This window comes from Colletotrichum spaethianum (genome assembly GCF_022836535.1).
Source record: "Colletotrichum spaethianum MAFF 239500 DNA, contig31, whole genome shotgun sequence".
NCBI lineage: Eukaryota > Fungi > Ascomycota > Sordariomycetes > Glomerellales > Glomerellaceae > Colletotrichum > Colletotrichum spaethianum.
This window is the reverse complement of record NW_026054801.1, coordinates 366,540-387,615: the sequence shown is the minus strand read 5'-3', so window position 1 is coordinate 387,615 and position 21,076 is coordinate 366,540. Positions and strand designations below refer to the sequence as shown.

Sequence of the window (21,076 nt, the reverse complement as noted above, 5' to 3'; positions counted from 1 at the left end):
CAAAAGGTAGCAAGTCCCACAAAGTGTAAGTAATGGCAAGACTGCGGACGTTATGTGACAAAGGCAAACTCAACTCCACTTTTGGTAATGCGCATATCGTCCCACGTGTCACGTGCTGATAAGATAGAGCGGCGACCCACCCTTGAGCTCCGTCGGTCGGGTGCCTGGCTGGATGATGCGTTTCCTCCAAAAAAGTAGTACTACCGCGACATCGTCTTGCACGTAATTCTCCAACCTTCTTTGCGCTGCGCCGTGCCTAGCTAACAGCATGGCTAGCTTTCCAACGTTCGACCCTTCTCGACTGACGAAGAAGGCCGCCGCGCACTATTCCTCAGAATCAGAAGAGGAAGACGACGATGATTACCTCGCCCCTGTCGCAGACCCATCCCAAGGCGACGACTTTGGCGACCTGAACCCACGAAAGCGCCGGCGCGTTGGCAACACCAAGGAGAGCGCCGCTCTTGGCATCTTTGGATCCGACAGCGAAGATGACGGCCCCGGGCGGCGATGGAAGAAGAAGACTCTACGCAGCAAGGGCATGAGCTTCGTTTCTACGGGTGCCACTACCCTCGACCAAGAGGACGAAACAAACGACGCCAACGCCAAGGAATACTCCGAGGATTCGAATGACGATAACGAGGAAGACGAAGATGAAGACGACGACGATTTTGGCGGAGTCGGTCTGGGATTCGGTGGAGCGCAGCGCGGCTTGGGTTTTAAGCCCGCCCGAGATGAGGAGAGCGACAACGACGCAGAGGCAGCTGGCGCTCCCGTGCGATCGTTTGCGAAGACCAAGTTCGACGGCAAAAACCCCCTTGGCCGTGGTTTCGTACCATCATCCGCGAACATACCAGTCCTGAGACCCGATGTCCTAGATGCACCTTCCACGCCAAAGGTAGCCCATCCCAGTGCGTTCGGCGCAAAGGGGAAGGCAAAGCCCAACCCCAAGTCCTTTGGCGCACGAATGATGGCAAAGATGGGCTACAAAGAAGGAGAGGGTCTCGGAAGAGAAGGGCAGGGTCGAAGTGTCATTATCGAGGCACACCTTCGACCACAGGGTGTCGGTCTGGGTGCAGTGAAGGAGAAATCAGAGCACGAGAAGCGGGAGGAGAAACGACAGGCAAAGCTGCGAGGCGAGGAGGTTGTCGATTCGGACGAGGAAGAAAAGAAGAGGAAGAGGGAGCGGAAGAAGAAGGCCGCCAGCGCAGGCGGCAGCAGCGTCAGCACCCCGAAACGACAAAAGCCCAAGTACATGACGGCAGAAGAAATCAAGAAGTCTGCGCCCGGACTTCACATACCGGAGGCCTTTGCCCCCATTCTGGATATGACAGGACCGGGCAACAAGCTTCTGACTACCGCATCGGGACTCCTGACCCCAACCTCTGCTGCGGTTGTCGAGTCCCCCGAGGTGGCGGCTGCTCGCAAGCTGGTGAAGAGAGCGCACGCTGACTTGGCAGCTTTCTCGGAGGAGTGGAGGAATCTGGAGGAGCGCAAGACATGGGTCGACTTGGAGCTGCGCGAACGGGAGCAGGAAATGGCAGACCTAGCTTCGGACCTGGGCAGACTTCAAGTCTTCTCCAACATTGTCACCAATGAGCTTCCCTCAGCCACCGAATGGGAGGACGTCATCCGCTGCCTGGAAAAAGCCGTTCAACACATCGAGCCAGCCACCGAAGAGATTGCGGATCTCGCTGTTGCGGCCATCCACCCCTTCTTCCGCGAGCCCGACTGGAACTTGCTGGAGCAGCCAACCCGATTTGCTGCAGAACTCAAGGGTCTGGGAAGCATCCTCACAAAGTCTGGCGAAGGCCACAAGACTGTCAACAGGTGGGACTCGACGGGTTTGAATGCCAATGACCTTTACCGCCAACACCAAAAAGCGACAACGCCCTACGAAACTATGATGTACAAGCTTTGGTACACGAGAGCCATGTCAGCCGTCCGCGATTGGGATGTCTTCAACCCTACACCGCTCCTGGCTGTTCTAGAGGCTTGGTCCGACTTGCTGCCTCCGTTCGTTCGTGCGCAGTTCCTCGATGCCGTTGTTCGCAAATTGGAAACAGCCGTGGCGGAGTGGAACCCGAAGAAGAAGCGGCAGAGCCACAAGCTGCCGCACCTCTGGCTGTTCCCCTGGCTCCAGTACTTGCCGTCGTATCACCTCGAGCCCAAGGGCACAGGGCTGGTTGCCGAAGTACGTCGGAAGTACAGGCAGCTGATTGACGTTTGGGAGTTTGACCGCGGAGTCATCCCGGGTCTGGACCAGTGGCGCGATGTACTCGGCGACCAATGGCGTCCGCTGATCATGAGCCATGTGCTGCCGGCCATGGGGCGCTACCTGCGCAAGAACTTCAGGGTCGACCCGAGCGACCAGGAGCCGTACCTCCCCATGCTCACGGGGGTGCTCAAGTGGTCCGACATCGTGACGCCCAAGGTACTGGGCGAGGTCATTGTTGCCGAGGTGTTCCCGCTGTGGCATGAGAAGCTGGGCGAGTGGCTTGGCTTGGAGGATGCGAACTTTGAAGAGATTGGTGCATGGTTCGAGTGGTGGAGGGACGACGTCCTCCCTGAGAACATCAAGAATCTCAAATCTGTCCAGGCAGAATTTGTCAAGGGCTTCGCCACCATTGAGCAGGCCTTATAGAGTCCAGCGATGCTAGCGGCTCTTCAGAGCTTGAATATCATCAGATAGACATGCCGTAATTGGCTTTCAATACCCTTTCCTATACCAAGCCAGCTTCCACATTGATAAGCTACTCTATCTATCCATTGGAGGGTTTGCCTCTTGGCGATTGTGTATTCCGCTCAGTCATCATTGGAAGGGAAAGACACCATGCCTTTGACGTGATGCCCCCAAATATCAAAGAACCCCTGCATGGACAGAGCTGGCATGACATATACCGCCAACCCGGCGCTTGCACGGCAGTCATCGAGACATATTTCTCCAGGTAGAAACTTGCGACGCACCCTTGGCCAGGCTTTTACTCAGCTCCTCAGTTGGCATTAGCTAAGGGAAAGAGAGAAATAAGAAAAAGGCTTGAGATACCAAGCTTTCTGGAAACAGGATTCCGCGGGGCTGCATAGACGTGGGGAGCCCGGCGTCGTTGCAGCCAAGCGTGGTGGCTTAACCGTGGAAAGCCCTGGTCACTCATGCAAGTGAGGACCACAAAAGACGACACCAACATCAAAGCGCCTTTTTCTTGGATGCCGATGCGGATGGCATCTGGCGGTTGATGGGAGAGGGGTCTCTTGGCTGTGTGACACGCTGGCGTGATCGACGTCAAAGGGGCGGCAGCACGTTGGAGTGAAGATGAGGAAAGAAAAAATAATAATGAAAACAATGCTTATTGGGGCGATGGCATCTACACGAGTCGCTGCGGTATACCCAAGGGTGGTGGTTTCTCGGCTTAGCCTTTGTTTCTTTTGGTGCGATCGCTTGGAGGCAGAAACCCGCAGACGGTCGACATGTAAGTTGCCCATCTTGCAAGAGCTCGAAACCGGCCAAGACGAGTCAGTTCCCTCGATGGCGCGGCCCAGGTTTGAGACTCCAGCCCCCAAGACAGAAGAAACGAGGGGATGGATTCCTTCTTCGAGCCTCTGCGGTCTCGTAGCCCAATCAAGTTTGATTACATAATGACGTTCCGTTCTGCTCCAAACCAAACGGAAGAGACGGAAGCCAAAGAGCTAAAAGCAAAAAAGGTTCGGGAAAAGGTTCGGGATGTGGGAGCTTCTTCACCTTTTATCGTCCCCCTGCTTGCGTGCACCTGGACCCCCCTCCCTGGACCGCCTGTTCCTCGTTGTCTTCGTCAGGCCGTCTCTTGTCGAGCCTGCGTCATCACCTTGGGGGCATTCGCAGTCGTGAAACCTGGGGTCGCTGAGAGACTTGGTCTCGAAGTTGGATACGGTCGCCTGGGGTCTCTTGCGGTGCGAATGTTCGGTTGACAGCGACGTTTGACAGGCATCGTCCCTATTCGTGCACTCTTGGCATCCGACTGCCAACCCATACGGTCCCAAGTAACTCTCACCGCACGGCAACAGGATGCTCCGTGTCCTGGTTCTCCCAAAGAGACCCGTACCCAAGTACAGACTTCTAATAAGGGCATCGTGTTTACATGAAAAGCAAGCCCGTCGCCTCAGAAAAAGATTTTCATCGTCGAGATCGAACTAAACTTCGACTCCAAGCTCCACCCACGGAGACGCGTGGTCCAGAACAAAAGAAACAAGGTCCTCGATGCTATGCCTCACCCTGGCACTTATACATCGGGGCTGCGTTACTCCCACCGCCCCCTAGCCGATCGAAGAGTGAATTTGTGGCGATCATGCCCTTGTGATCCGACGTGATGATGTCCCCTTGTAGAATTCTGTACCAGACGATCACAGGACCGAACCGAAGAGGATGTGTTTCTGGTTTCCAATGGCGAGGAAAGGCATGGTCATGTCCAGCGGCAAGCATGCAGACGGTCTTCACCATTGCGGCCATCTACCATTTCGAGTAAAAAGGAATCATGATGCTTCGCAACGGAGTTCTTCGCAAAGTCAGACCTAGCATGGTCCGGACCCAGCGGTCAGCGGCCCATGGTTTACCGGCGCAAATATGTTGCGTGAACCAAGACAACTTCAACAACGAGGCGGAGCAGGAGATTGCTGAAGGATACCTCACACCCGACACCTGCACCGATGCTGCGGGTGCTGCCATGTCCCACGGCCGCCACTGGGCCTGTCATCTGTACACTACTTCAGACCGTCGTCGAGGGTCCACAAGCACAGGCGGCCCGTACAACGTCGTGCGGCACTTGGCGTCGTCTCATCGCGTCCCCCAAACAGGGGTCGGCTGGGGGGGTCCGGACTAGCCCGAATAGCTTCATTGGCGCCATCCTCTGGCGGTGATGTCTCCAAGTCCACTCTGGTTTTTCTTCCCCAAGTTGTCCCCCGCTTTTTTCCCTCTATTGGAATCGCTTCTATCCCCAGATCGCACGGCATTTGCCATAAACCCCCCTTGGCGGGTGGTCACATAGCTTCCAGTGGTTATGACACCGGCCGTTCTCCCCGGCCGAGGGGGCCCATGTCGCAACGTCAAAGGATGGTTGTTCACTAGCGTGAGGCTGTCGCTGGGTCTTCCACCACGAGTTGCCACTGCACGCGACAAGTATCGTGTTTGGACCAGTACTGCCAAGTTGGCGGTACCTTACATCAGCATCACACCCCCTCCCGGCCTAGTCAAGATGCGTCTGGGAACGTCTGACCGGGAGGGAGCGGGAGTTCTACATATCAACGGCCCCTCCCGCCTGTTGTACCGTTTTCGCCGGATAAAAGGTCTTGATTTGCAAATTATCTGCTTCTGTGCGCCTTCTATTCGTCCTCTTCGCCTTGACGGCACTTGCCTTCTTTTCTTCACCCGCCCAGGTGGCTTTGCTTCCTAATCTGGTTCTATCTTCCAGAGGCAGGTCCCTGGTGTCTTATTCGTAATAATCATGTCTGAACGATCGTGTCCTGTGTCTGGGTCTCTAGGTGGCGGAAGATGTCCCGCAGGCAGACAGTCGGCGAACAGACGGGTTGGGCCGAGGGGTTGTTCTTTCTCGGGCTACACGCAGCAGGGTGATCTCCATGCTGCGTTTGATGTAGGACGGAATCCTCGCTCTCATGGCAAAACACAGCTGACCATATCAGATACCAAAGGGAGTAGACGTCGATGAGTGGCTTCGTGCTAGGTACGCTCTTTCTCCCTAGCTTTGCTTCGTGTTACTTACAGTCTACAGAGAACGCAAGGCCATCAACGAGATTGTCTACTCTGATCTTCCATCAGCAGATCATATTACCCAAGTTAAAAACGTCGACACTCTTGTCGCTGACGACAAAGACCTGCTGGCTGTTGCCTTGGGAGCCCCAGCTCGACAAGTAATCCTCCGAGCCGAGGGTATTGGTCAGCCAAGCGGTTGGAAGGACGGGTACCTCAGCGCCGAGTATGGCTTCTGCCCACCCGATTCGAACGAAGCCGCCGGCGCCCTCGCCAACTGTCCCGGCCGTGTCTGGTCCGACCTTTGTGAGAGGATGCCCGGCTGTGTCTCACGAGGAAGAGTCCGAGAATCCGTCGCCGCCCTCCCTCTCGTCGAAGGGACCGAAGAAAACGTACCGGACCAGGCACTCTGGGCCGCCATCGTGGCGCTGGGCATGCTGTGCTCCATCTACCGATACGAGGACAAGAATGACGGTTATGACGGCGTCAGTATCAACTCGATATCCACGAAGCCGCGGGTCGAGATGAGTGACGACCTCGGTCCGGAACTAGTAGGGATCCCAAGGAGCATCGGACTGCCCTATTGGCAAGTTTCCCGTCGCATGGGACGCGCCATCCCTCACTTGACCTTCTTCGACCAGGCTTCATACAACATCAAAGTGCGAGATCCGACTTCCATCCATCCCTACGTTGGCCGATTCGACAACACGGATCTGCGGTGGCCTATGTTTGGCGAGCGCACCGAGATTGCCTTTTTGAAGGGATGCGCCGACACTGCGGGTTTGTCAATGCACGCCCTTCTGCATAATTCTCATACTAACTTATAGACTTGCAGCTTCTTTTCAGCACGGTCCTGATGCCATCGCCGCTTGTCAGGAACACGTGATGAACCGCAACAATGAAGGTCTTCTGAGAGAGATGATCAGGCTAAAGGAGATCCTGGAACGCATGCCCAACGCCTTTCACTCCATCTCCACCAATCCCAGCTCGGGTGACAATTACGTCTCGGCGGCCGAGTGGGTGCGATGGGGCAAGTTTTCCGCGCCCCTATCCAAGAGATGCCCTGCCGCCTCCGGTCTCCAATTTCCCCCTTACCTTCTCATGGACGCTTTTCTCGGTCGGAAGAAATATGACTCCTTCCTCGGCAACGAGGGCTTGCATTTGCGAGCGTGGCTGCCATCGAACCTCCGAGCATTCATCGCTGCCGTCGAGTACCACTACTGTATCCCAGAGTACGTCAAGGAGTCTGGCGATCCGCGGCTCATGGGCGTCCTGGACGGCATCATCGAGGCTTATACGGGCGAGCGCGGGTTCATGGGCACACATCGATACAAGGTGTTTGGCATTCTCGAGGTGGCGTCCAAGACGGGTCGGACGGAAACCAATGGCGCCTCGGGGGCTTCCGATGACTCGGGTAGACCGTGGGAGGAGGTGCACCGCCAGTTCTCGGACGCCATGAAGGAGCGCCTGGAGCCGTACCGCGGAAACATCCCAGTCGAACCGCACGAGATGCGCGGCACCTTTGAGGAATGTCGGTACAAGTCACGCATTCTCAGTCGATCCTTTGTCGACTCAGACGATGAGCGATCCATCGCCATGGTCACTCTCGACCTGCACAACACAGGAATCACCTTCCAGCCCGGGGATCGACTGGCAGTCATGCCTCTCAACAGCTGGGAAGAGTGCGCCAAGGTCGCCGCAGCCCTCGGCCTGGACACAATGCTCGAGAGTCCCGTTCTTCTCGACCGCAAGTGGTCTCGCTTCGCGGAGCATCTCGAGACAATCTCCAAGCACGGCGTTGCCAGCTCCTTAACCAGGGGGAGGAAGCTCATGGTGAAGGACATACTACGCCGAGGCCACCTGGCGCCGCTGACGCAGGAGCTTGTGCTCAAGATTCACGCCATGCTGAGAGCTTCTTCCAATACTTTGCTGCAAGTGTTGACCACCGATGAATGGCCGGTCCGGGGCTCGCTCGGGGATCTTCTTCAGGCTGCCGTCATGGACACCCCTACGCACATCTGGGACCAGGCCTTTGACCTTTCCAATGATATCCCCTGGCTGAGCGACCTCATCCCGGTGGAGATTCCACGCACCTACTCCATCTCCAACTATCCCGAAGAGCTACTGCCCAGCACGGTCGATCTCACCATCTCCAGGGCCGAGTACAAGCTCTGCGCCACCTTTGCCGGCAAGTCCGACATCACACGTTCCGGTGTAAGTAGCGGCTACCTCAACCCGCCCGTGGGCTCTCCGGAAGACTTCGACAGCGACGAAGCCGATCTGCTGGTTGGAATTTCCAGACCGATCGCCTTCCAACTGCCTCTGGACGAAGCCGCCCCCTGCGCATTCTTCGCCGGCGGCAGCGGTATCGCTCCCTTCCGCAGCTTCTGGCAGGCTCGTGCCGGCCGTTCGGTTGGCAAGAACATGCTTTTCCTCGGCGTGCAGAACCGAGAGAAGTTCTGCTACGAGGACGAGCTGCGCCAGTATGTCAATGCCGGCTTCATGGAGGTACACCTCGCCTTCTCTCGCGACAGCCGCGGCCTCGCGTACGATCCCACCATGAGGGACCTCATTGAGCGCCGTACGGAGCCGCGGTACATTGACACCCTCATCGCCGAGCAAGGCGCCGGTGTCTGCGACCTGGTCATGTCCAAGAAACAGGGTGGCCTGGGCGGGTACCTGTACATCTGCGGCTCGGTGGCCGTCTTCGACTCGGTCATGAGCGGCCTGCGCAAGGCCATCTACAACCACCGCACAGCAACCATGGAATCCACGGACCTAATCCTCAACACCGCCTTCGCTGAGCGCCGGATCATGCTGGACGTCTTCATGACCCCGAAGCCGCTCCCCTGCAACCGCCCGACCATCCCGCTCTCGCAGCTGTCCGTCCACACCGGTCATAGACCGGGAGGGAGGATGTGGATCGCCGTCCACGGCAGCGTTTACGACGTGACCGACTTCTCTCCCATGCACCCGGGAGGCACCCTGATCCTCAAGTCAAACGCCGGTGTCGACTGCACCAAGTCTTTTGACAACTTGGCGCACACGAACAACCCAGAGGTCGCCAGCCTGCTCACCAAGTACTTTGTCGGCCATCTGACGCCGAAGCCGGACTATCATGGCTGCGAGGAGCTCAGCGGCCTCTACGACATGTGGTCGGCGTACATGAGAACCACGGTCGAGACGCTCGTCGCGCAGCAGTTCGAGATGGACGACATCCTAGGCTCGTCCAAGCTCTGGTTCCAGGGCAGCCTGATCAACATGCTCGGCGTGCGCATCTTCTACCAGTATCAGTCGCGCCTGCTTCAAGGCGGCTTCTCTGCCCTCTTCGGCCCAAAGTTCCAGGAGCTCGTGCTGAAGCTCTCCTTCACCATGGCCAACGCCGCCTCGGTCGGCTCCGACGTCAAACTCCCCGATATCCTCGGCATCATCGCCCGCGCCAAGACGTCGACCGACGCCGTCGCAACGTCCAAGGAGGTCTCCCGCGTCGGCCAGTTCATCTGCGACAGCGAGCCGGCGCGGTTCATGGAGCGCGGCATCATGGACTACGCCAACAAGTCTGTACAGCTCGACATTGAGCTCCTCGAGGACATTCGCGAGGAGGCGTGCCACGGCATGGACGCCTTCGACACGGTCATGACCCTCGACGCTTCGTCCAACGCCCAGCGCGTCACGGCCCTCTGCCAGTTCCTCATGCAGATCCTTGAGCGCATGGCCAAGCGTCTCGAGGTCTTCTACTCCAAGCTCGCGCAGTGCTCCATCTACCAGCCCGAGATTGAGCGGAACCCGGCCCGCACGCGCTGGGACCTCGTGAGGCGACGGGTCCGGGATGGGTCCCTCTTCGTCCTCACGCAGAGCACCGTGATTGGCGGCGCGCCATCGTATAAGCCCGCCGCGCAGGAAACCGTGGTGTTTGACAACGTCCTCTCGCAGATCCAGCAGACGATCCGCAACGCGCCGCAAGTGCCTGGTCCGGCAGCGCAGCAGAGCATGCAGCTCAACGAGCGACACCGCGCGAGGACCGAGGCGCCCATCAACGGCGCCTCGGCGTTTGAGTCGTATCAGAACAGCAACGCGTTGAACCGCATGTCGACCTTTATCGACAAGAACATGCGGGCCATCCGGCGCCTGAGCAAGATGCCCCCGATGCCGCTCAACACGAGCTTCGAGCAGATGGTCGCGTCGAACCAGCCGCACTTCCACGCCAACGGCGTCACCACGCCGCCGTCTAGTCGGGGATCCAGTCGATCACCTACAAGAGGCCGCCTCCCGGCGACCAACGCACTGCACATTCAAAACTTGCCTCGCCCACGTACGCCGTCGTTGGCCGAGGAGTCCATGAATCGTATCGCCCTCAACAGACGCGGCACAGCAGGCTCCGACGGCTCGCGGTCCATCTCATCCTTCTCCCAATATCGGCACCAGGGGACAATGATGCACCACCGCGGGATGTCGCACCAGTTCCCGCCGACGCCCGTCGCGACGCCGCCGCCGCCGGACCCGAACACGGCGATCCAGTCCATGGTGAGCCGCTTCAACCTCAAGTCCAGAAGCGCCGCGGCATCGTCGCCGGCGTCGCCGGCGCCGTCGCTGGACGACAAGAGCCGGATGGCGCGCATGTCGGCGCAGGTGGCGGCCGGGCCGATGCACAACCCGCGCAGCCGGTCGACAAGCACGCTGAGGTCGTTCAAGTTGAGGGAGCTTGTGGCGAGCCAGGAGCCGGCGAGGATTGCGCCAACGTTCTGAGAGCGAGGTGGCATAAAGTTGCTATTAGTTGACATAAACGAGACGGACGAGTCTATACTGGATCGAGAGAATTGGCAATCGAGGCCCTTGTGAACAAGCTTTTATGTTATTTACTTATTACATATTGAGGAAAGGCAATTCTGGGCATAATTTCAAGTTCTTTGGTCTTGTTATTGCACATCAAAACTACATCCCCTGTCCTCGCGTCGGGTTTCTACAAATTGAAGCTCTCGGACTTGACTTCAGCCACCAGTAGTATACACGCACAAATCGCTTGCATCTTGCACCATGCTTCCCATTGACATTTGAATTAAAGTTTGGAAAAGGAGTGGGAGGTGTGAGGCGCAGTCCGCCGGCTCATCCTGAATCGTTGACACAGCCAGTGCCAGCGAGCCACAATGCTCTGAATTGATTCAATCCACACATAAAAGCCATCTCAGTTTGTAAACGACCATATGCTGCGCCGGCGCTTCCGTAAGAAAATCAAGCCTATAGAGCATGGCCTGCAGGATTTACACAACCAGGCGGCAATATGGGAACGACTTCGCCCGAATCTGTGCTGGCCTACGGTCAAACACCCCAGACGAATCAAACGCACATTGTTTATGTGGCCGAACACAAAAACACATGCAAACGTCTCCTGTAGGGCCGCGGATGAACTCCTTGCAAACACCACCAGCGGGGTTCGATGGCAGAGAATCAAAGGTAGGATGAGCGACAGCCACAGGCGAGACTGGCGAGACTGGTCTGTGATCGTCCCATGTGTGGCGAGTGCAGGCGTGGCTGACGCACCCGAGCGTGGCTGAGTTCCTGCACCCCAGGTCCGCGCCCAGGCTGGGACGACGGCACACCACCACCTGACCCAATCACTCGTCAACAAACACCAAGACGCCCGTGCGACACGGCATCGCCACCAAGCTTGGTCTCCTGTCGATTCCTTCACATCTTGACTTGGCCGACGCTGCCAACCGTACCAACAACCACTAGAGTACTGCCGTGTACTATAGCGTAGCTGAGCCCCGACCTGTCCCATAGAACAGACCATGATATCATTCCTTCCGCTTGGCGGTCCCGACTTACCGCGCCGTCTGGCAATCACCTCTTCGTGTTTCCTTTTGCTCCCCGCCTCAGCGTGATGGCCGCGACAGGGACCACCCCCGCGACGATGTTATCTCCCTCGTTCTTCACCTTTCTACTCACCACTTGTCGCACTGGGCGCACACCAATCCAAGCACTCCAATCGTGTGTGACGCAGTCCTCGAGTTTGCTCGGCTTAGCCCCCTCTGCCTCCCTTTCCTAGTCTTAGTCCACCGGCCTGCGCCCGAGGCGAAATGAAGAGTGCACCGGGCGTGGCCCTGGTGTAAGTGTACCATCCAACCGCCCGACCCGTTTGTACCTGCATCGGCTTTGCGCACGTACACACAAACGCAGCGTGCAACAACACAGAGAGTGGTACTCGCACCGACCCTCGCCTTCCATTCATCTGATGTTGGCTCGCAGACGGAAGCGAACGGGCGGGTGCGCCGGTACGAGTGTATACGCGGGCAACAGCAACAAGGCCACCCATCGGACCTTTTGATATAAGTTACTAAACTCTCTTACAGCCCTCCGCTTCCCACCACCTTCCCCCCCCCCCTCCCCATTCCCTCTTCTCTCTTCTCACCTCACATAACCTATACCCCTCCGGCAAGTAAACCACAGCAACCCATATATATACACACACACTATGGACAAACCAACCCAACAACCCCCCGTCGAGGCACCCGGCTCGGACAATTACGTCTCCGGCCCGCCCCGGAGTACCAGCAACAGACCGGCACCACCGCCGCCGCGATGCCCAAGTACGGCGGCCCGACAAACACCCCTCCGCCCCAAGGCTACGGCGGGTACAACCCTCCGTTGCAACCCCAGCAGAGCTTCCCGATGCAAGGCGGCCCGCAGAACTTCCAGCCCTACGGCACGCCGCTGCCCGCCCTGGGCCCGCACCCGGCGCCCGTCGAGTGTCCCGACTGCCACGCCCGCGGCGTGACGGCCGTCGAGTACTCGTCCGGCGGCTTCACCCACACGTTGGCCGCCGTCGTCTGCTGCGTGAGCTGTCTGGGGTGTATCCCGTACTTGTTCACGTCGTTGAAGGACGCGAGGCACAAGTGCTCCAAGGTATGTGTTCCAATGCACGGTGTCGGAACAGAAGCTAAACGGTCGGCAGTGCGGTATTCCTCTGGCGACGTACCACCGTAGTGGAAGGACCGAGGTCCACTGGCACCAGGCCTACAATGGTTGAACGGGTGCCGGAAAAGACGTGGCATGAGCAGCCGGGGATTGAGAGCAGCATGTCCAAGGGATACCAGGATGCTTAGATGGAGATGCTGCTGCCAGTTTGATACGAGTTGGGTGCAAAGAGGTTCGTTGGTACGAGGCATCATTATCACGCAAGGCGCATAGGATACCCTTCTTCACTTTAAACCAAGTAGTCGGCATTGGTTAAACATCAAGTCGCCTTTTGCCGTTTGTTCATTATCCACGCCTGGTCGTACCTCAGAACACAATCTTTCGTACTGCTGCTTGTGCTCGCGTTGGGCAAGGCACCAGTCGAGATCGTGACTCTGCAACTCCGACCAACCCGGTTGAAACTCGTGAAAATAGCCAAGCCGATGCCGCTGCCGGATGCCGCCCGTTGGTCTTTTTGATGATGCTCCTTGACCGCAGCTGGCGAACGACCACTTCAACACCAATGCGGATGCATAAGTTGAAAGCCCGGCGAGGACACGATGCGGGTATCTATTCGATTATGTACAATCTCCCCTAAAATCTATATCATCAGCGAAGGCATCACGTAATCGTCAGATCGTACGCCGTACTTTTGACCCCATTTGACGCCTGCCTCCGGTTTTCCCATTCGCGTTTGCTCCTCGTGAATCGTTACGCCGTGATCCCGTATCTGTTCTCGCCGTGATCGATGGCGGCCCGGCCTGTTGCCTCTTTGCGCAAACGCCAGCCGGCCACCTCGTCACCCGGTTGTTGTAGTATCATCTGGGGCCTCTTGGCAGGAATGCTCAGTTGGCAAAGATACGCACGTTTAGGTCGACACTTCCTGTTGCAATGACACAGCGAATCTGGACATCCTGCGGCTTCGCTGCTGCCTTGCTTGGTGTTCCGTTGGCGCCGTTAGCTCCGTCGCCATTTGTTGCTGCCTCCCGCACGATACCAGGTGCCCAGCGCAAGCAAGAGACGAAGTGGCCGTGTACGTCGTCGAGCACCTTGACGCATTTGCCTTCCTGGGCCAGGTCCCAGCATCGTAATGTCTTATCATCGGACACACTGAGTAGGTACTTGCCTCCAGGATGGAAGACCAGAGCGCGCACCCAGTTGTCGTGGCCAGTAAGAGTCTTGATGCAGTTTCCTCGGGCATCCCATAACCTGATGGCCTTGTCACGACTTCCTGTTGCCATGAACTCGGCGGTATTTGTCGCTGGCGGTGGCTTCTTGAGGCCTGCAAGCGTCGCCAAATGGCTGTACGAGGAAGGCGGTGCGAGTGTGCAACATTCGACAACATGTTCGTGGCCAACCAGCATCAACTTCACTTCGGGATTGGCGACGCTAATGTCCCAAAGCCGGCCCGTCTGGTCGTTTCCGGCCGATAGAAGGAAACGGCCGTCCGGCGACGGGCAGACGTCTCGTACCCAGTCCGCATGTCCCCGTAGTGTCTTGACACAGTAGCCCGTGGATACGTCCCAGATGCGCAGTGTCTTATCGCGACTCGCCGAAACGAGGAGGTTGCCTGTGGCGCCTGCCGCTCCCGAAGGGATGAATCTCACTGCACTGACGCTGTGGTCGTGGCCAGGCAGCGTTCGGATGTTTTTGTACTCGTCTGAGGGATCCCATAGCTTGATCGTCAAGTCGCTTGAGCAAGATGCGAGCAGGGTAGCACCGCGTGGGCCTCCAAAATCGACGTCCAACACCGCCTTCGTATGTCCCTTGATGGTCCTCTCCAGCTCGCCCAATTCCCAGTCCCAAATCTTGATAGTGTAGTCCTCTGAACCCGAGGCAAGGGACGAAAATACGGGATGGAACGCTACGCAGGTAATGGGATCGCGATGGGATTGAAGGGTGTGTCGGGCGGGAGAACGGGGCAGCCAGCTGGTGGGATCTTGGTTTCGTCGGGATAGCGAGGTCGGTGTAGCGTTATCGATTTCTGATTGCAGAGAAGCGGTTCGAGACTCGAGCTCCATGATCTAGCAGCGTCCAAGTCAGCAAAGGTCGCCCGGCGCGCGTAATAAGACGCCAAGGGACGAACCTTCTTCTGCAGGCGCACTACACTGGTCCATTTCTTTTCCAGCAGGCCTTCATACTTCTTTGAGGTGGCAGCATCAAATGAGTCGCCGATCTGCAGCTCTTCCCTGAGGGCATTTGCAGCATTTGGTAGGTTGCTCGAAGAGAGGTATGCAATGATGGCTTTGTGCCTATGGAGTACCGGGGTCAGTCGAGGCGCACAACGGAGGGATTGCTGGGCAAGAGGGAGACCAACAGCTCCTCAGCCTGCCGAGGGGTCAGGATCTGGCTCATCCTGGCTTGCGGTCGAAGCTACCAAGCGAAGGGGAGAAATGGAGGTGAAGAATCGAAGTTGAGGGGCCAGTGGTGCCACAGCAGGGCGAAAGGGAGCACAAGGGGAAAAAATCCGAGAGAAGTCGGTGAATGTTTTGTTGATTGTGCCTGCAGGTTCTCGCTTGGTGCTTTGGTGCTTTGGGCTCCGTGTGGTGGTGGCGGCGGTAGTAAGTGGTGGTGGTGGTGGTGGTGGTCGCAGCAACCGCGATGGGCGCGACACGTGCAATCAAAGCAAGCAGGAGCTGGGTGGAAACTAAGATAGGTAGTGGGCGAGGCTGATGGTTTTTTGTGTGTGTGCAAGCAAGTTGCAGTCGAGGGGTTTTTTTTTTCTAGAATTGGCAGCCTTGTCAATCGGATATTTTGCTGCGGCGACGGGAAGATGCAAAGAGTCAGGGCCGAAGGGGGAGGAGACCGGGGCCCAGTGGCAGATGTTCGTGGAGTCGAGTCGGGTCGGGGTGCGTTGGGAAAGGCGGTGTCGGCGTTGGTGTTTCTCTCTGTCTCTGCGTGTCGTGTTCAGGGGTTGGGCTGCTCCCAGGCGTCGGGCAGCATATCTATGTCGTTCAATGGCGGGTTTGTTGACTTTTTGGGCCAGGAATTGGAATGGGCTAGATGCGGGTTTGGCGATGGGAGCAAGAGACAAGATGCGGATGGAAGCGAGGGGTGAGGCTCAGCAAAAGGGTCACTCCGTGACGCTAGGAGTGGGCAGCGGCAGCGATGACAGCAAGAAAGGCAAAATGTTTCATGTGCTTCAGACTGCGGAGGAAGCACCTTGAAGAAACTTGGTGTGATTGCCGGGAGATGAGGCGGTGCGCGTACGCGGCAGTGGTAGTGGCACGGGACAGTGGACTGGGCGGTCCCCGAAAAAGAAGACCCCTCCATAGGGGCCCTGGGGAAATCTGCGCTCTTTGTACACTGATCTACCTAGGTATCTCGCTCTTGACAGAGGAGACGCGGAGGGGATATGAGGAAACCTCAGCCCCGAGAGTGGGATGAAGTGTGGCTAGGGAAGGTCGATCTGCCGGAAGGGATGATGTGGCTGGTGGTGCCACCCAATTGAGACCATTCCCTGCCAGGTGCAGCCGGCTGTGAGATGTGCTTCGGTCTCCACCTACCCCAGTGACATCACTTGGCTGGCTCAGGCTGTATGCAAGGGTAATGAATGGTGTTTCTATGGCAATGGAACAACAGGCTCTGGTTGCGTCGAAGGTCTTGAGCACAAACACCAACATGCCGCTGTTCGTGGTGCCCCGCCCCTGCTGCAGCCATCGGCGCACAGCAGCAGCCCAGCCAGCCAGACTCTAAGACCCGACCAAAGTGATGGGACGTAGGTATGCAGTACCTATGTATCTTGGATGGACATGGGTTCCACTCAGCCACAGTTTGATGGTTTTGATTCATGCCATGATGGGCAAGTCATGAAGACGGGTTAGGGGGCACCCATCCATTCATCCATCCATCCTCAGTGGCTTACAACGGCCATTAATGCATGAAATGAACAAGTCCATGCTTCCTTGGGGGGAAGAAGAAAGCAATGGAGCTCATCTAACTTCAACGGCTCCCGAGATGGAGACCGAGGTGAGTCAAGGTCAGGCCAGGTAAGCGCAGGTGAGAGAGCCCAGACCCATAAGCCAATTATCCTCTTTTATCCATTGGCTGTCTGGCCTGGGACATCATGTGACCTGTGTTGACCCGGGAAACCAGTGGCCCAATCATGCCCAACTACCCGATGTTCGCGCGCAACCCCCCACACAAACACGTCAGGTTCAGGGTCAGGAACAACGGCCCCAGGGAAGGAAGAAAAAGAAAAAGAAAAGAAAAAAAGGCCAGGTGCCCAATGCAGACCAGACCGCCCACCTTGAGCCTCTCTGCCCACCCGCTCGCAGTCCGCTGCACCCAACTGGGAAGCAAAAGCATAAGCACAAGTACAAGCAAAGACATCTGGGTCCCCTTCGCCCTTGTCCCGACAACCAAAATTCCCTGTGCTTCTTGTTCCTGGACAAACAAAAGAAACAGGACCCCCAGTCACGTTCTCTTGTACACACAACACACACACACACACACACACACTCCAGTGTTCCAACCTTCGGACTAACCTCGAATCGCGCCCTCACCTGCACCGACGGAACGCGCTACCTGCGCTACGGGAACTCCCACGTCTAGTCTCTCTCGAATCCTCTGTCCCGACCCCTTGTTTCCACGCGAACTACCTATCGCACATACCTCACCCTATTCCTACTACTCCTGCTCCTACAACTCCCCAAGTACCAGCAGTTCATTGACTCGACGACGGGCACTCTTACTATTGCTGCCGCGACAACCTTCAACCATCTGATCTCGTTTGCCTCGACTCTCAGACTGTAAGCCGTGCCTGCCCCTCTCCCCATATCACCACAAACATCTACAGTCATTGCTCCTGCAGCTGCCCGCCGCCTGCACGCGGTGGTTCAGCGCGCTTCTGTCCCCAACATGAACCGCCACGTCAAACATACCCGTTCCCTCTCCAAGCTAATCAGACGAGTAGGTAGCTTCAGAAAGCTAGGAGTCCGCGACAAGGAGAATTGCCCTCCCGATTCAAGTCCCGTCCCTTCTCCTCGCCCTCCCCCCGCTACAACCGAACCTCTACAGCCCCGCCAACAAGCCTCCATTCCGATGGCCGAAGAAGAAGACTTCAGCTCTATCCCCCTCCAGGACAGGTTTGTCCACAAGGTAACGATACTGCCCCTCTCCTCGCGCCGCCGCCTCGTGGCCCCTCCTCTGACGCGCTCTAGGTGTGGAAAGTTCGAAAGCAGGCCTACGAAGACGCCGCCAAGGCGTTTGCTGCCACCGCCGACGAGTACGACAATGCCTTCAGACCCTTCCTCTCCGATTCGGGCATTTGGAAAGGCGCCGTCGCCGATTCCAACGTCGCCGCTCAACAAGAAGGTCTTGCCGCGTACTGCGCGTTTCTCAAATTTGGAGGCAAGGAACACTGCACAAGGACGCGCGGTGTCACGATAGGGCCCATTTGCGAAAAGGGCCTGCCCTCAACACGCGCCGCCGCCAAGGACTCGTCGTTAGAGGCCCTCCTCCTGCTTGTCGAGCTTGATGTCGCGCCCCCTGTTATTGAAGAAATCATTCCCGCCCTCTCCAACAAGCAGCCCAAGGTTGTCGCCGCCGCCATCACCGCCTTGACCGCCATCTACCACAACTACGGATGCAAAACGGTCGACCCAAAACCCGTGTTAAAGGCCCTCCCCAAGGCATTTGGCCATGCTGACAAGAACGTGCGTGCCGCCGCGACGAACCTCGCAGTCGAGTTCTACAGATGGCTGCGCGAAGCCATGAAGCCAATGTTCTGGGGCGACCTGAAACCCACGCAACAAACCGACCTCGAAGCCCAGTTCGAGAAGATCAAGGCGGAACCCGCCCCAAAGCAAGAACGGTTCTTGCGGTCACAACAAGCCGCCATGGCGCGCGCCCCGCCTCCAGGAGCCGAAGGAGAAGAAGAGGACGATGGGGACTACGGTGAGGAGCCGGCCGAGATGGACGCGTTTGATTTGGCAGAGCCTCAAGACGTTTTTGGAAAGATTCCTGCCAATTTCAACGAAGCGTTGGCCTCGTCGAAGTGGAAGGAGAGAAAAGAAGCGGTGGAAGGCCTCTACGCTGCAATCAATGTCCCAAGAATCAAGGACGGCGATTTCAACGAGATCAACCGAGGACTTGCCAAGTGCATGAAGGATGCCAACGTCGCCGTCGTCACTCAGGCTGCGCAGTGTATTGAAGTTCTGGCCAAAGGCTTGAGATCCAGTTACGCGAAGCACCGCGCCACCGTCATGCAACCCATCATGGACCGTTTGAAGGAGAAGAAGGCGTCTGTGGCGGACGCTCTGGGTGCTGCTCTGGACCAGGTTTTTCTGGCGACGAGCCTCACCGACTGCCTGGAGGACATCAACGCGTACCTCGTTCACAAGAACCCCCAGGTTAAGGAGGGCACCATGAAGTTCCTCATTCGCTGTCTGAGAACAACCCGAGACGTGCCAAGCAAACCCGAAATCGCCTCAATTGTCGAGTCGGGCAAGAAGCTGTTGTCTGAGTCCAGCGAGGGTCTCCGTTCGGGTGGCGCTGAAATCCTGGGCACTGTCATGAAGATCATTGGCGAGCGTGCCATGAACCCGCACATGGAGGGCCTCGACGACATTCGCAAGACCAAGATCAAGGAGTTCTATGAGACCGCTGAAGTCAAGGCCAAGGAGAAGCCCAAGGCGCCTCCTCCAGCAGCAAAGGCACCGCCGCCGAAGAAGCTCGTCGGAGGGAAGAAGCCGCCGATGAAGAGGCCAGTCATGCCTCCAGCTGCGAGCACACCCCCGCCAGCCGATCCCGAGCCTCTGTCGCCGCAGGCCTCCTCCCGTCCCAAGCCAGCCGGTACCAAGATGGGCATGCCGAAGCCGTCGGGCCTCGCTGGCCTCAAGTCGAAGCGGCCTCTTGGAGCACCGGCCGCCGCCTCCCCTCGTCGTCCTGCAGCTGCCCCCATCATGCCCGAAGACGACCCCGCCCCTCCCCCACCACAGCCTCGCATTGGCCTTGGTCGCGGCGGTCTTGCCGGACGCTCGCTCGCCAAGCCTGCTGCTGCCCCTGTACAGATGCCTCCTGCGTCACCGCCACCCTCCGACGGGCTCACCGCGATGGAGCGGGCTGAGCTCGAGGAATTGAGGGCAGCGAACGAGCGCCTCACGCGCCAAGTTGAAGAGATGCGGCACGAGAGGAGCAAGTACATGTCTGAGATCCAGGAGCTCAAAAACCAGAACGCAGGCCTCATCGAAGACCACACTCGCGATGTTCTCAGCATCAAGGCCAAGGAAACGCAACTGGTCCGCGCAAGAAGCGATGCCGAGGCCACAGAACAGACAAACGATCGCCTCAGACGCGAGCTCGACCGCCTCAAGAGGGCGCTCAACCACGCTGAAGGCCTCAACTCCAGATCAGGCATGGCCAGCCCTGGTATGTCCAATCTGCTTTTATTTTCTTCTTTGGCTTGTCACTAACGCAGTAGTAGGCCTCGCTTCGCCCACGCATGATGACGTCGGCATCTACCGTGATGCTTCGTATGGGTCGTCCTCTGCCAGACACAACCGCATTAGTTACGCCAGCAATATGTCCGAGGAGAAGGAGAACGGAGACCATCACTACCCTCGCTCAAAGGCGCTTAGTCCCGAACTTAGGTACACGGGCAGTGCGTCCTCTGGTCGTGGCAGCCCTGCTAGAGGCTACCGAAGCTCTGTGGCCACTCCCATTGATGATATGCCGCCACCTTCGTTCCCTTCCGGCGGAGGAGGTGGTGGTATGAACTCCAACAACAATGGCGTGGAAAGCTGGAAGCGTGCCGCCGAGGTGACGAGTCAACTGAAAGCCAGGATCGAACAAATGAAGGTTAGTCATTCGTCCTGATATGTATCATTTACCGACACAGCGACTGACTTCACTACGTAGGCGAAACAAGGATTTGCCCGTCCTTGAACCTGGCCAACGAAACCCCCGGAGTGGGAGGCAATGTCAAATACTCATGTGAATATGATGGCGGTTTTGGTTGGAGGCTCGTGACGGTCACGGTCGGAAGGGGGTCTCGCTTGTTTTTGGTTGCATATCATTGGCGTCGGATGCATACCCATTCCTCATATCCGGCCTCCACTTGGAACAGGCACTTTTCTGTCTGTATGAGTTATGGATTTTCTCTTCTGTCAACTTGCTTGTATAGCCTTGAGGGGTGCAGTTGTACTTTTTAATTCACGATGGTTACGAACAGAACTATCTGCCGATCAGAGACTCACAACGAGGGTCAGCAGACTTTGCCTCGCTTGACAGTGAAGCCGTGCACACTTGGTTCATGGTTTCGAGTATCTTGTTGTGGGCTTGCTACGAGCGATGGTCATACTATCTACCAAGTTTAGAAAGCTTCCTCGACCGCCTAATCCAACAGCCCTATCCACCCAAGTTTGCACTTTTCCGTTGCTGACCAGACTG

At 57.4% G+C, this 21,076-nt stretch overlaps 6 protein-coding genes across 6 annotated transcripts; 5 read left to right on the top strand and 1 right to left on the bottom strand.

The window, feature by feature from the left end:
• Positions 1 to 268: 268 nt before the first annotated feature.
• ColSpa_09900 (G-patch domain-containing protein C1486.03) lies at positions 269 to 2,641 on the top strand (the record flags this gene model as incomplete). Its single annotated transcript, XM_049276112.1, has 1 exon — positions 269 to 2,641. The coding sequence occupies one exon, from the start codon at positions 269 to 271 to the stop codon at positions 2,639 to 2,641; it is 2,373 nt and encodes a 790-aa protein (XP_049132069.1).
• Positions 2,642 to 4,502: 1,861 nt separating this feature from the next.
• On the top strand, positions 4,503 to 4,847 carry ColSpa_09899 (uncharacterized protein; the record flags this gene model as incomplete). Its single annotated transcript, XM_049276111.1, has 1 exon — positions 4,503 to 4,847. The coding sequence occupies one exon, from the start codon at positions 4,503 to 4,505 to the stop codon at positions 4,845 to 4,847; it is 345 nt and encodes a 114-aa protein (XP_049132068.1).
• An 839-nt stretch (positions 4,848 to 5,686) lies between these two features.
• ColSpa_09898 (sulfite reductase [NADPH] flavoprotein component) lies at positions 5,687 to 10,477 on the top strand (the record flags this gene model as incomplete). Its single annotated transcript, XM_049276110.1, has 3 exons — positions 5,687 to 5,705; positions 5,747 to 6,511; positions 6,567 to 10,477. 3 exons carry the CDS (start codon positions 5,687 to 5,689, stop codon positions 10,475 to 10,477), a joined length of 4,695 nt encoding a protein of 1,564 aa, XP_049132067.1.
• A 1,833-nt stretch (positions 10,478 to 12,310) lies between these two features.
• ColSpa_09897 (cell death-inducing p53-target protein 1) lies at positions 12,311 to 12,758 on the top strand (the record flags this gene model as incomplete). Its single annotated transcript, XM_049276109.1, has 2 exons — positions 12,311 to 12,634; positions 12,684 to 12,758. 2 exons carry the CDS (start codon positions 12,311 to 12,313, stop codon positions 12,756 to 12,758), a joined length of 399 nt encoding a protein of 132 aa, XP_049132066.1.
• Positions 12,759 to 13,530: 772 nt separating this feature from the next.
• Positions 13,531 to 15,040, bottom strand: ColSpa_09896 (nuclear distribution protein PAC1-1; the record flags this gene model as incomplete). The annotated part of the gene is made up of 3 exons (XM_049276108.1): positions 13,531 to 14,709; positions 14,772 to 14,937; positions 15,003 to 15,040. The coding sequence occupies 3 exons, from the start codon at positions 15,038 to 15,040 to the stop codon at positions 13,531 to 13,533; spliced, it is 1,383 nt and encodes a 460-aa protein (XP_049132065.1).
• Positions 15,041 to 17,728: 2,688 nt separating this feature from the next.
• ColSpa_09895 (spindle pole body component alp4) lies at positions 17,729 to 20,503 on the top strand (the record flags this gene model as incomplete). The annotated part of the gene is made up of 3 exons (XM_049276107.1): positions 17,729 to 17,785; positions 17,848 to 20,056; positions 20,112 to 20,503. 3 exons carry the CDS (start codon positions 17,729 to 17,731, stop codon positions 20,501 to 20,503), a joined length of 2,658 nt encoding a protein of 885 aa, XP_049132064.1.
• Positions 20,504 to 21,076: the final 573 nt, after the last annotated feature.